Source organism: Parastagonospora nodorum (assembly GCF_000146915.1).
Source record: "Parastagonospora nodorum SN15 chromosome Unknown scaffold_2, whole genome shotgun sequence".
Taxonomy (NCBI): Eukaryota; Fungi; Ascomycota; class Dothideomycetes; order Pleosporales; family Phaeosphaeriaceae; genus Parastagonospora; species Parastagonospora nodorum.
The window spans coordinates 889,628-902,152 of record NW_001884550.1 but is presented as its reverse complement, the minus strand read 5'-3'; the positions used below and the strand labels follow the sequence as shown (position 1 = coordinate 902,152).

General features: G+C 51.6%; 7 protein-coding genes across 7 annotated transcripts; 3 read left to right on the top strand and 4 right to left on the bottom strand.

Moving 5' to 3' along the window:
- Window positions 1-819: 819 nt before the first annotated feature.
- SNOG_01487 (hypothetical protein) lies at window positions 820-2,450 on the bottom strand (the record flags this gene model as incomplete). The annotated part of the gene is made up of 5 exons (XM_001792073.1): window positions 820-1,391; window positions 1,441-1,957; window positions 2,027-2,070; window positions 2,208-2,344; window positions 2,398-2,450. The coding sequence occupies 5 exons, from the start codon at window positions 2,448-2,450 to the stop codon at window positions 820-822; spliced, it is 1,323 nt and encodes a 440-aa protein (XP_001792125.1).
- A 1,023-nt stretch (window positions 2,451-3,473) lies between these two features.
- SNOG_01486 (hypothetical protein) lies at window positions 3,474-3,958 on the bottom strand (the record flags this gene model as incomplete). The annotated part of the gene is made up of 2 exons (XM_001792072.1): window positions 3,474-3,560; window positions 3,581-3,958. 2 exons carry the CDS (start codon window positions 3,956-3,958, stop codon window positions 3,474-3,476), a joined length of 465 nt encoding a protein of 154 aa, XP_001792124.1.
- A 271-nt stretch (window positions 3,959-4,229) lies between these two features.
- On the bottom strand, window positions 4,230-4,409 carry SNOG_01485 (hypothetical protein; the record flags this gene model as incomplete). The annotated part of the gene is made up of 2 exons (XM_001792071.1): window positions 4,230-4,291; window positions 4,331-4,409. 2 exons carry the CDS (start codon window positions 4,407-4,409, stop codon window positions 4,230-4,232), a joined length of 141 nt encoding a protein of 46 aa, XP_001792123.1.
- Window positions 4,410-4,821: 412 nt separating this feature from the next.
- On the top strand, window positions 4,822-5,748 carry SNOG_01484 (hypothetical protein; the record flags this gene model as incomplete). Its single annotated transcript, XM_001792070.1, has 1 exon — window positions 4,822-5,748. The coding sequence occupies one exon, from the start codon at window positions 4,822-4,824 to the stop codon at window positions 5,746-5,748; it is 927 nt and encodes a 308-aa protein (XP_001792122.1).
- A 338-nt stretch (window positions 5,749-6,086) lies between these two features.
- Window positions 6,087-7,405, bottom strand: SNOG_01483 (hypothetical protein; the record flags this gene model as incomplete). Its single annotated transcript, XM_001792069.1, has 4 exons — window positions 6,087-6,650; window positions 6,698-6,768; window positions 6,816-6,980; window positions 7,048-7,405. 4 exons carry the CDS (start codon window positions 7,403-7,405, stop codon window positions 6,087-6,089), a joined length of 1,158 nt encoding a protein of 385 aa, XP_001792121.1.
- A 605-nt stretch (window positions 7,406-8,010) lies between these two features.
- Window positions 8,011-9,294, top strand: SNOG_01482 (hypothetical protein; the record flags this gene model as incomplete). Its single annotated transcript, XM_001792068.1, has 1 exon — window positions 8,011-9,294. One exon carries the CDS (start codon window positions 8,011-8,013, stop codon window positions 9,292-9,294), a length of 1,284 nt encoding a protein of 427 aa, XP_001792120.1.
- Window positions 9,295-9,767: 473 nt separating this feature from the next.
- SNOG_01481 (hypothetical protein) lies at window positions 9,768-10,388 on the top strand (the record flags this gene model as incomplete). Its single annotated transcript, XM_001792067.1, has 1 exon — window positions 9,768-10,388. One exon carries the CDS (start codon window positions 9,768-9,770, stop codon window positions 10,386-10,388), a length of 621 nt encoding a protein of 206 aa, XP_001792119.1.
- Between the last annotated feature and the right edge of the window lie 2,137 nt (window positions 10,389-12,525).

The window sequence follows — 12,525 nt, the reverse complement described above, 5'->3', positions numbered from 1 at the left end:
AGCTGGGGAGGCATGGCCACCATTTTCTTTTCGTTTGCACAGCTTCGGCGGCTTTAGGCCCAAGGACGTTGGGACTTGGCGTTTGCTATTCGATACCCACAACACTCGCTGGAGAGTAGTTGACTCATTCCCCTCTAGACGGGTAGTATAATAATGCATATTCTCGAGATCCTGCCTGATTTGCCGCTTGACCGTGACTGTGATTAACCAAGCTGAAGCCTTTCACTGAGCTTTTGACTTCGCAATGGATACTGATGTAGCTGCGTATACCTTGGAGAAACTATATTAGAGGCATGGAGAAGCGCTGTCGTGGGTGTGAATAGACACAGGTCCTAAGAACTCTGAAGATTTGTGTGAACTACGCGCACGAATTAGTGACTGCATTTGAATGCTGAGACTTCTTGACACGCAATTTCAAAGATACTACAATCACATGCACCTGATTGCATACGCCCAGTGAACAAAAATTTCTCGATTCAAACTTTTGAAGGATTCTGCACCATTCAACGCCACCCAATGCAGCCATGCAAGTTTGCAATTGATGTGTAGTAGATAATATACAAGCAGGTCCGTCAACAAGCCACTTCTCAGCAGATATTGAAGACAAGACACTGGATGCAGTACAGCACATAGCATTGCTGAGTGTACAAAGTTGGTAAGAACGACCCAATGTGCCCCATGAATAAACCACCCGCCAAACGCCTCTAATTTTTCTATTCTTTCTTTTTCAGTCGGTGTGAGGGATATTCACAGCGATACATTGACCATCGGCCCGAAAACACTCGACATGGGAAAGCAAGCACAGGTTTAGCCCAGCCACTAGCTGTAGTCAAACAGCACGCTGATGCTCTCGCCGTGGTGGACACGTCGAATTGCCTCAGCGAACACATTGCCCACCTCCAGCACTTCCAACTTGGGGCATCGTGCCTTGTGATCAGCCTGGTCGACTGTGTTGGTCACAACCACTTTGTCGAGGGCGCTAGCGTTGATGCGATCGATCGCGTCACCGCTCAGAATGCCGTGCGTGATGAGCGCATAGACCTCCGTCGCACCTTCCTTCTTCAGCAGCTTCGCGGCACGGGTGATCGTGTTCGATGTGTCGGCGAGATCGTCAACGAGAATGGTGGTGCGGTTTGCGACGTCTCCGACCAACATCATGGTAGCATTTTGCCGGTCGTTGATCTGCGTGGGGCGGCGTTCCTTGTGGATGAGCGCGAAGGGCATGCCGAGCGCATCTGCAATAGCGGTCGCACGTTTGGCACCCCCAGCGTCGGGACTGACCACGACGGCATCCAGGTAGTTGGGAACATTAAACTGGATGTATTTGCGGAGCAGATGGCGCCCGTAGAGGTTGTCCACGGGGATATCGAAGAAGCCCTGATACTGGGGATCTGCAGTTTGTTAGCAAGACTTGATGCACAACTCGAGTATACTGCGTACCATGAAGATCCATAGTAATGACGTGATCCGCGCCGGCGCAGGTCAGAAGGTCGGCAATGAGTGTACCAGCCTGAGCAACCCACTGGCGATACCCGACCTGGGGTTCGAAAGCAGGTGGCTTGGTCGTGGACTGTCGCGAGAGACCGTTAATGACGGGGCTGCCGTTCGCACCGTGATCTTTCTCAAAATAGCCGTTCTTGTCTGACTTGGAGTCGCCGGTGTCGCTGCGCTTGATGCCGTTGGTTTTGACGGGGCTGACAGGATTGGAAGTAGGACCACCTCCGGCGCGCTCGTCCATCTTCATCTTACTGAGCTGGTGGTGGAGAGCAGTAGCGCCATTGGTCATACCCGCGCTCTCAGGCTGTCCGGGATGTGGGGTCTGCGGCCGAGAGTCGAAGGTGTATGTGCCAGTTCTGGACCGCGAGCCTGGGACTTTGGAGAGAGGCGCACCAGTCTTGTTGTACGGGATATCAGACTGGCGGGAGTAGGGAAAGAGAGGGAGAACGGCGGTGATGCGCTTCGCAGAGGCAGTGCGACATGCCGAGATGGTAATGAGGAGTCTAAGAGACGGTCAGGTACTTCATACAACTCCATCGTGAGGATGGGCGTACTCCATCAAGTGATCGTTGACTGCGCGTGAAGTTAGCGTCGTCACTTCAGAATGGGTGGAAGCCGTTTCCGGCATCAAGTTTGCGAGAGGACGGATGCTACCCCAAGCAAGGCCCAGCAGAACACAGGACGCGTCGAACGAAAAGGAGGAAGCATACCTTTGCCTCCACCAGACTGGATGATGAAGACATCCTTTCCACGGACGCTCTCTTCGATCTCTACACGCGTCTCACCGCCCTTGAACTTGTCAAGCAGCACCTTGGCAGGTGGTATGCCGAGGTGGTTGCAGATGGTCCTGCGCGCTGGTCAGCGGGATGCCGGAGGAGTTCCTTTGCTGTCGCAACATACTCGGTGAGCTGCGGGTGAGAGCTCCCACCCAGGACGACGATGTTGCGAACCATGATGAAAGTGGTGGGGTCTTTCAGTCAAGCCTCTAGATGGTACAAAGGTGAAAGGATGTTCAGGGTCGTGTGCGCGCAAGACGCAGAGTGAACGTTTTGGGGCCTAGTCGCCGAGTGGGCGCTGGTAGAGCAGTGTCTCAAGAATTGGGAAGCATGGTGGTGAAATCAATCGAGCGCTGCGTCAACTGCGGGAGAGGAACTTTTCAGAGCTCCCAGGGTCCGGCCTAGTTGCCGAGCTGGGTCTGAGCACGAAATCATTGCATGCATATGGATAAGCCATGTAACGGCCAGGCCCTACTAACCATTTTCCGTAGCCTTTGCATGTGCCACGAGCCTTCTTGGCCCTGCTGTCCTCACTTGCTGTCAGTAATTGCGCATTCCCCATAGGATGAAGGAAGTTCGAGCCTGCTGATCCCGGCCCGTCACGTGCAAGTCTATTGCGAACCTTGGAATCTTTCAACCGCCATGGCTCGGCTAGTGCACCCCGCGTTGATTAGTTCACTACCGAGTACCTATTCACGAAATGGCTCACCGGCTAACTGCCTGAATTCCATGGTTACTAAAGCATGCAGCGGTCTCCCTTTGCGGCTGAATGCGCCCTTTCTCCGCTGCCCATGCATGTGCTAACGCTGTGCTCCCAGAGAAACTCACTGGCGCCGTTAGCTGGTCAAAAACAGACACGAGGTCAGAGGGCACCGGAATGATGAATGCAACGTGGGGTGTTTCACAAGTTTATTTTCTCGACTCAATAATAGCAAAGCTTCCAAATGTCAATTTCTCCAACTTCTTCCTACTCGCATCGTCTTTGGGCGCTGCAAGCCTATATCTTTCTCCTCATTCAGCCAGTCGCGCTGTTTCGTTGGTTCGACCGGGCCTGTAGGGCCCCAAATATTCATTGATCGGCTTCTGCTATCGCTCTGCCTCCACCTCGATATCCGGAATTTGCGATAGCCAGCCAACGCGGCAAGAAGACTTACCAGGACCAGTGTGTAACTCAAAATCGCCCCAAGTGCCTCAATGAACTCATTGATAATAATGAAAGGAATCGCAATGAATGGCCCAAGGGGCACCAGGAGCGCCCGCCTGATTGGATAGGTACGAGATGGCAAACTGCCAGACAGATGCCGCACCACAACGCGCTGGGCGAATGGCCCATCTTTGAAGGCAAACGAGGCCAGAAGTTCGGTGTCCGACTTGTGAAGCGTCATGTTGTCATACGCTACCTGTCCGAGGTTTGAATTGTACTGGTCGTCTACTTGCCCAGATCTCGAATCTAGTGCATGCTGAACAAATGCGCCTCTCCAGATTTCGAGGACGTCTGGTTCGGGCACAACAGCATAGGCGACAATTGAGACGAGGAAATTGTGCATGTTGTAATGCATCAATTTCTGGTCGGTGGTGTGGAACCACGGCATGCTGATTTCCTCGTCTGCGTCACCCGCTGGGAGAGCTTTCAGAACCAATGGAAACTCGAAATAAGGCGTCCACTGGTCGCCTGTGCCGGACATGCCTTCTTTATTCCACTTGAAAGCATCTTTGAGGATTTTTGCAATGTCGAATGTGCGGTCGGTTTGATCGCTCAAAGCCAAATGAGCAGTCTGCCCATATGTTGGTAACAATGTTTTCCCGTACCCACGACAAACATTCCAGAAAGCTATAGCTCTTTTCAACTCCGTATTCTTTAGCCCACACTCACCTTCCTAAACTCAAAGTCCCCCAAAGCACGGCCTTATGAGCGACATCACACAACCGATTTTCAGAATGAGGCCAGATGGCACCTTAGTCAACAGTAGGATCCGTTGGATCTTTCCCGATGTCTACTGGACCAACGCTCGCGTTATCTATATGCGTCAAGCAAGAGCGCTGGCTGGTCTTGATACCAGCGAATTGGACGCTAAGGTACTGCGAATGATTTTGGATAGACCAGAACCATGGGGAATTTTGGGACGATGGCAACATGTCTACACTTGATGGAAGGCGGATCAGTCTAGGCTAAAAGACACCGGCGTAGGCAATACCACTGGCTTCGGATTTATGGCTGCTCCGGCGGCGATGCGTGCTTCTTGACTGTCTTTTGCCAACTGGTATGAGGTGACGCCGGAAAGGAAGGAAGGTGCAACAAGAGTGGCGTTGGCGGCCGCGACATCCTCCAGGCGCATACATGATATCACAACTGCTCGTTTTGAAGGCCTTACGCCACTGCCTCAAATCGTTGTGAAAGCTATGCATCTGTTTTCAGGCCAGGCACTCAGGATCCGTTCTCTTTCGCTCATACATACAAGCATACGCAACCCATTACTATTGCGGCATCTCGCTACAACAATCACTTTCTTTACTCGATATCTGTGCTCCAATCCGTGGATATTCAACAATGGCATTTACCATCGACATACCTTTCCCTCATCCCGGCGTAAACAGCAACACTCCAGATTGCAGCACTCCAAATGACACCATCGATATTGACAGCAATTCTACCAATCCTCAAAGTCTCCAACCGGTCGTTGTTCGCACCGATAGCGTTCATAATGGAACAGCTAGAAGCAATATCCATGCGACACACACGATCTATAGATTCGAGTTCCTTTCCCCCGTGCGAGATGTTGAAGCGCTGCGTTCCAACATGAACCAAGTGACAAGAGCACTGCGTTTTCCTTCGTCATATCCAGAGACTCAATGGGTGCTGGCCATGATGTTGGACTGTTACAGGTTAGCCGTTGTCGCGATTCTAGAGACTCATGGAATAGTCCTACAAGGCGCTCCCCAACCAGTCTATGGCCCGCGACCACGTCCACTACCCCGAGCTGCCATTTTTCAAAACGTCGATGCTCGTATCCAACATCTACTCGAAACGGGAGGGTTTCGCGATGCCCGCCGCGTGTCCGTGTCCTCACCAGAACGCAATACCGAACCCATCCGCTACGACGACGCTTACGACAACATGCTGGGAACTCGATCGGCTGATGACGGGTCCGCTGCAGCCTATGCTTATAGAGATGGTGCTGAGGCTACGAACGAGTTACGCTTTAGGCAGGGATTTCACAATGGTCTTCCGTTCGGGCGGGCACATGCGTACATTACCACGCTTGACAGAAACTTGGTTGAAGCACGACAAGTAAGACATTTGGCTGGGCTTTCAACCAGATCGATGGATATCGAGATTGCCATCCGTGCGGTGCGAGATACCGACTCGTGGGGTTGGGTCGGGATGTACTTGTTTGAGTCTAGATTGATGGAGAGGGAGTTGCAATTAACGCTATGCGTCGCGGAACTTGAAGGAATGAGCGTTGACTTGAGATGATGGGAGCCCTGTTTTTTATGTTGTTAAGAAGGGGCTATTGCTCCATTCATATCTCCATTTTGTTTCATTCTTGCTGTGCGAACATGCTAGCCTCACCAGGCGCAGGCAAAATTTATGCCCGCCTTTTCCTTACGAGAAGAGGTGAAGAGGTAGCCTGTATATTTTCAAAGACCTCTATAGAGATAGGCAGAGCATCTTGCACCTGCATATATGTGCAGGCTCCTCTAGAAACTTATGTTAAGTACACCTCTAAAGACTATCGGTTCAAGCCGCAGATGCGGAGCAGGCACGAATTTTGCTGCTGCCTAGTGGCCTCAAGTTCGTGAGTAATGTAAGCATTACATCATGTTAAGATCAAAACCCATCGAACTCATAGTGTCGTGATCCATCTTTGCAATGTCCACGGCATTACTGACTTCGATGAAGTCCTCCAGCTCCTCGCTTGTTGTCTTCAGCTTCTCCTTAACGGCCGTGACACCCTCTGTACCAACGATATGCCTCGCCGGTGGATTATCATGTCCACCAATCGCAGTCAATGCATGAACTGTTTCGGCGATCAACGAACTCTTGACAGCTGACGGCAACGGCGCATACAACGATGTTACTCTGTCCGAGCTGAGCAGATCGCCCATAGTAGGCTCATCCATGCCAGCATCCGGGGTAGTGGTGGTTTCGCTGTCCGGGGATCTAGCATCGAAACCTGGGCGTGGGTTCTCGATGCGCTCCAACTTGTCCAGAAGTCCAGAGAAGATTTCGCGTGCGAGGGGAGCAGGGTTCTCTTCTTGCAGGTACTCGGCCATGGGTGGTACTGAAGTGATGCGGTTGGTCAACACATTGACTTCCATGTTGGCTTGCACTATAGACATCTTGACGTTGAAAGGGGCGATTTCATACGCGAGACTCTGCACATCGTTAACGAAAGCATGGAGACTGAAGATGGATTACCTACGTCGCAGTATCCTTCGGTCGCCCACTGCGAGGAACAGTACATGCCCAGTCCTGGTGTGCCAAGATGGCCGGCTATGCATGATTAGTACTGCGAGGTATAGAGTTTGAAAGCAGCTTACTTATGCCAGTTATGACTATGATATGACCGTTCTTCCGTTCTCGCATTACTGGCAAGATGGCTTTGATGATGTTGACATTGGCAAAGAAGTTGATCTCGAAGATCTCGTCCACCAAGCTTACAGTGCGATTGCTTTGAGCCAACTCTTCTACAGCACCGATCACAGCTGTAATCCAGCATCAGCTAAGCTTGCTACGACGGGAAGGAGCAGGGTTTACCTTCGCTAGCCGCACACAAGAGCACATCGATACGCCCAAAAGCTTCGACTGCTTCTGCAACCGCTGCCTGACATTGACCAACGACTCTTGCATCCAGACCAACTACTCGCAATCGTTCACGCCATCTGTCAGTCCTCTTCACTTCCTCGAGGAAATTGCGAAAGTCTTCGCTTTGGCCTTCTTTTTTCTCGAACTCTGTAGGCACAACACCAGCTACTACATAATCGCCATGCTCAAGTACCTGCCTTGCTAATGCGATGGCGATTGGGGATACACCCCTGGTGATGAACCATACACGTGGAGCGTTGTGTGGAGGAAAGTGCGGGGATCGTGGGCGAGCTGGCTTTGACGACGATGGCGTGGCACTTGTCATGATGAGATGAGATTGCACACACGCATAGTGGCGCTTCACGACGACATATGTACCTTAGATGATAGCTTCGCCCGCATGCGCGATGAAGCAGTGGGGCGGATATGCAAGTGCCTAAATCCGGGATGCGCTAGCGTAGCCCAATGTGTGCTAGTGCGCACCAAAACCGAATAGACCATTCACTACTCACCTCACTACCACGACCCCACGCCAGCAGAAATGTCAAGATCCCCCAACAAGACCTTGTATAACTGACTGGATACATGTAACAATACTTCAAGGAATGGAGTAGCTCACTGGCTCCAACATCAAAATCTGACATACCTCGCACCGTGATTGCTAGCGAGGTTTCGCAGGTCCTTTCACCTCACAGAAGAAAAGGTATGTACACTCTATGCGTCATTCCTCTCATTAGGCCTGCTCCCAGCCCCTTTGGCTCCTGCCAGCCCCCTGATATTCAGAAGTCTCGCGCCCGTCCTTCAGCAAGTTTTCTTACTACTCGAACCACCATCTACTTCACACTTCTTGCTTTCCTCTCAATCTTCCACTTATATCCAATCCCTTCAATCTCTACGTTAGTCAAGCTCTGAAATCACGACTCTAACAATATGTTCAATGCAAAAGACTGCTCCGAAGCAGAGTGGGCACAAATCTTCAGCACTCCAAACCTTTGGGAGGAAGTACACAACGAGTTCGGTTGCATTCCAGATTGGCTTATCTCCATACACCAGTGTATCGAGCGCAAAGCACTCATCAGGAGTCAACGCAGATTTCGACCTGCAGAGATTAAAGGTTGGATTGTGGAAGACAACTACGACACTTACGGTATCCGGACACAGAGGCGCAAACCTGCAGCCGATTGGCAACCCGCCAGGAAGATGGCAATCTCTACTCCAGAGCAGCATCATCGCCACTCTATCCATCTGATGATGCGAGTTCTGTGCTTACGCAACAATGTATCCCCCTTCACTCTGGTCCTCGACGACCTTAACCAACGCGCTATGCCCTTCGTCCACGAGATGATGCGCCGCGCCCTGTCACGCAACATTCACGTCATCGTGGTGTCCTTTGAGGCCACCGAGTACGATCCCGCCATTCAGAACATCCCCGCCTATGCTGCGACTAGCGGCAAACAGATCATGCAAGATCTCCGCAACGCCTTAGAGCTGGCCAAAGAGAGCCTTGTCGTTGTAGACTCCCTTTCCGACCTTCTTGAGGTAGAGGGAATTGACATAGGCGAGCTATTCAACCTTGTCGCAAACAAGTATGCATCGACACTGGTCGGAGTCTACCACCAGGACATGCTTCCCACGCAGGATGCGCAGAATGCATACGCTCCACAGCCGCTCGAGCTACTCAAGTACATGGCCACATCTGTCATCGTCTGCAAGTCATTTGCCCATGTCCTCGCAGCAAAGGCCGCCAGAGAGCGCAGCCTTCCTGAGCCCACCTTTGGTCTCCTTCAAGGCGCTGAAGGTATCGTCCAGTGTCTCGACGCCAACGACTACCAAGGCATCGTACTCGAAGCTGAGTTTCGCCGAAAGTCAGGTCGCCCCGAGGGCGAGACTTACTTCCTTCGTGAGGCGCGCGCCACCGACTACAGCGCGCCCACTGCCGGCATGGTTGTTGGTAAGCTGAAGGAGGAGTTTGTCACACTTCTTGAACTGGTTCCAGCGTATGCCAGTAAGGAGGTGGTTGGCTTCGTCAATGCCGCCGCTGACGACATGGAATCGACGTTCAACCTTGGTCTTACCGAGAAGCAGAAGCAGGCCCGTGAGGGTGTCGTGCTCCCGTACTTTGATGCACAGAAGGGCGAGGGCGGCGAGGGAGGTCGCATCTTGTACGACATGGGTGAGGAGGATGATTTTGACGAGGAAGAGGATGAGATATAAGCATGAGATGCGCGGTCCGTGGTGTGCAAAGGTTCTGTTGGTAGTCTGCGAAACTGAAAGGTCTGGATATACCCTGCATGGTTGGCGTTACGAAAAGAATAGTGATGGTTTCTGAGGATTCTTGGGCACTCTTGGTGTATTTTTGTTGCATGTTGCGTACGTTCGCTGCATGAATCGTCTGTCCATAGCGAATCACAAGGAAAGGTCTGAAAATGTTTGGTTCACGCTGTGATGGCTTGTCATATTGTGACTTGCCACGTCGTGCCGCATATGTGCAAGGCAGTTTGGAGACTAGGTGAGGCGCTTGCTCATGCCCCCAGTACCTGTCCCTATGATCCACACCATGAGAGAACTTTCCTCATTGGGAAGGTTGCGCAAAGCACTAGCGTCATCCTCTGACCCACAACCTAGGTCTCATTCATCTTTATTGCGCCACAGCTTCTCGCCATCCTCACTCGACCAACAACACTACAATGTCCGACAACGAGCGCCCACGTGACCGTCACCGCGAGCGAGACAGCCGCCGCGAGCCACGCGAAGACCGCAACCGCGAAGGAGGAGGCCCACCCGGCGAGCGGCGCAACCGATCGCGCAGCCCACGACGAGAACGTGGTGGCCGACGCGACAACCCCCGCTACAGATCAAGATCGCCCTTTCGTGGCAATGACCGCGAGAAAGACGGCACACGTGAGCCACGAGGACGAGGCCGCGGGGATCGCGACCAAGACAGAGGCCCGCGCGATGCACCACGAGGTTCCCGCGGCGGCGCATCAGCACCCAGCGGCCCTCGCAGATCCGACTTCCCCACCCGCGAAGCACGTGGCGGACCAGTCAAGGCGGCACCGGCTGCCAAGAAGGAAGAGTCGCCCGATGTCGAGATGAAGGAGGATGCGGAGAAGCCAGAGGACATGGACGACGACACGTGGGAGATGAAGAAGATGATGGGCTTTGCGGGTTTCAAGTCGACGAAGAACCAGAAGGTGCCGGGCAATGACAAGAACTACGGCATCAGGAGGGAGAAGCGCATGGAGGCTAGGCAGTACATGAACAGGCAGGGTGGATTCAACAGGCCGTTATCGCCGAGCAGGATGTGAGCGCGAACGTGGTGAGCCCATGAGGGCTACAAAATCATATCTGGAGGCTCGCTATCGAAGCTGGGCAGCGGACATATCTACAGCGCGTGTCCTTCCAAGGGAAGATTTCGACAGTGAGCCTATCCATCGGAGAACAGTCACGCGTGGCAGAAGAACAACTGTGGTATGGCTCTCCATCCTGTCTGGCGCATTTTAACATCGGTATTCACTCGGGTCTGACACATACAGAACGGAGGATCAGGACTGGGATCTTGCTTAATACCACCAAGCTAGGGTGGTGGCTAGTAGTTCAGGCGCCGTGGGGGGCTCGGCATAAGCAGCAGTTGCTGGCCGTAAAATACCATGAGCTCAAAAAGGGCGCTTTGAGGAGCATATACTCCAACTCTTAGAGTATAAAACTTCATCTCCAGTTCAATATTATCTTCCCACACATCTCCTTACTTCATTGGCCACAAAACCTAAAGAACTTCGTGGCATGGCCGCCTTTTCTGCTCTTCCACCAAAAACGCCCGAGTATGCAGGGTATGGCTCCTGTCTTGTCCAAAGAACCTTCACTATGCACCCCATGTCGCGGTGCCTGTCTCTCTTCTTCACGACATAACTTACTCCACTCGCAACAAATCTCTCCACCAAACAGCGCATGACTACTGCCGCCTATCCAAAAACATCTTGACAGGGTTGCATGGAACATTTGCGAAGCTGAGGCATTTCAAAAATAATTACTGGCATGACCATGACCCTGTCGCGGGTTCTAGTTCTCGCTATAAAACCACCTCAACGCTGTGTCTTCCTTCTTGCACCGCTTGCCTTCCTTGACAACTCTAAAAGCTTTCGATCCTTCATCTATGATGTTCTCCCTGAACGTCCGAGAGAATAGCACCTATCAGCTATCTGGCCGACTCCAAAATTTCGATGTGAAGACTCGATGTGACCTGCCGATAGCGTGTCCAAAAACACTTCGCCGTATCCATATGTGAGTGGCAGAGACTCGAATCAGAAGAGATAGAGGTCTAAATTCTCTGGACGCAAAAGCACCAAGTATGCATTCCAAAAGTCAAGAGCAGTCTGCCCATTATTGTTGAGGGTCGTCCCTGTCTTTGACTTGAAGTTACCTATCCGCACCAGATTTTCCTCGTAAAACAAACCTGGCAGTCACCGATGTGTATCCCAAAGTCCGAGTGGGGGTTTTTTCCATGAGCTTTGAGGGCCTCCAGCTTCTGAGCAGGAAATAAACATAAACGCTTACCATGTCCACTCTGTCTGCTTTTCTGTCCAAAATGACACCACACAAAAGCGATACTTAGGATCAGTACATCGTTATTTATGCTATATATGCCTCCCCGACCCCCAAAGTAGAGAAGAAGAACTTTCATGGTACCAACGCCTTCTCGCCCACCTGATGGCATGTAAGCTTTGCCAGTTTCGACGATGCTCCGTGTCTTTGACATCTTCGCCCGCAGTACCGCCAAAGTCAGGTTTGCTAACTTCTATGTGAAAGACTTGGCTGGGCTTGCTGTCATATATGGAGTCTGGAACTCGTTCCGAAAAAACGCAAGATCTCTTGGACGTTATGGGCGTTTTCTACACTCTCGAAAAAGGACAACGAAGTACAATATGCGTATGAATATCTTTACGGTCTTCACACCTCTCTGCTCCGCCACTCACCTTCTCTATGACCCTTATAAAACTAAAACCAGTCGTTGACATGTATGTTGTCTTGTCAAAGAATACGATAAGTATGACCATGAGCGTCAGTACGAACAAAAGGAAAGATTTATCATCTTCTGGTCTAAGCACCAAACTCTTACTTCCAAAAACCCAGTAGCCGGGCTGATCGACCTGAGTCTCCGATACTGTCACCGAGAGCTATATATTCCACCTTGTGCTTGCTGATCTCTCCTCGACACTTCACCCATATCCCTTGATTCTAAAAACCCGCCGATGATTGTTACTTTGACTTTGGAGTGCTCTTGCTCTCGCGAAAGACTGCAACCTCTATCCCCTATGAAAATCCCGAGTTGCAAGAGTGGGGAATACTAGAAAACAAACCACGACCATATTATGAGATTCTTCTGGGCGAAAAAAACGTATCGGAAGACTTCCATTGGGCGATGTGCTGTTTACTGAAATCGAACAG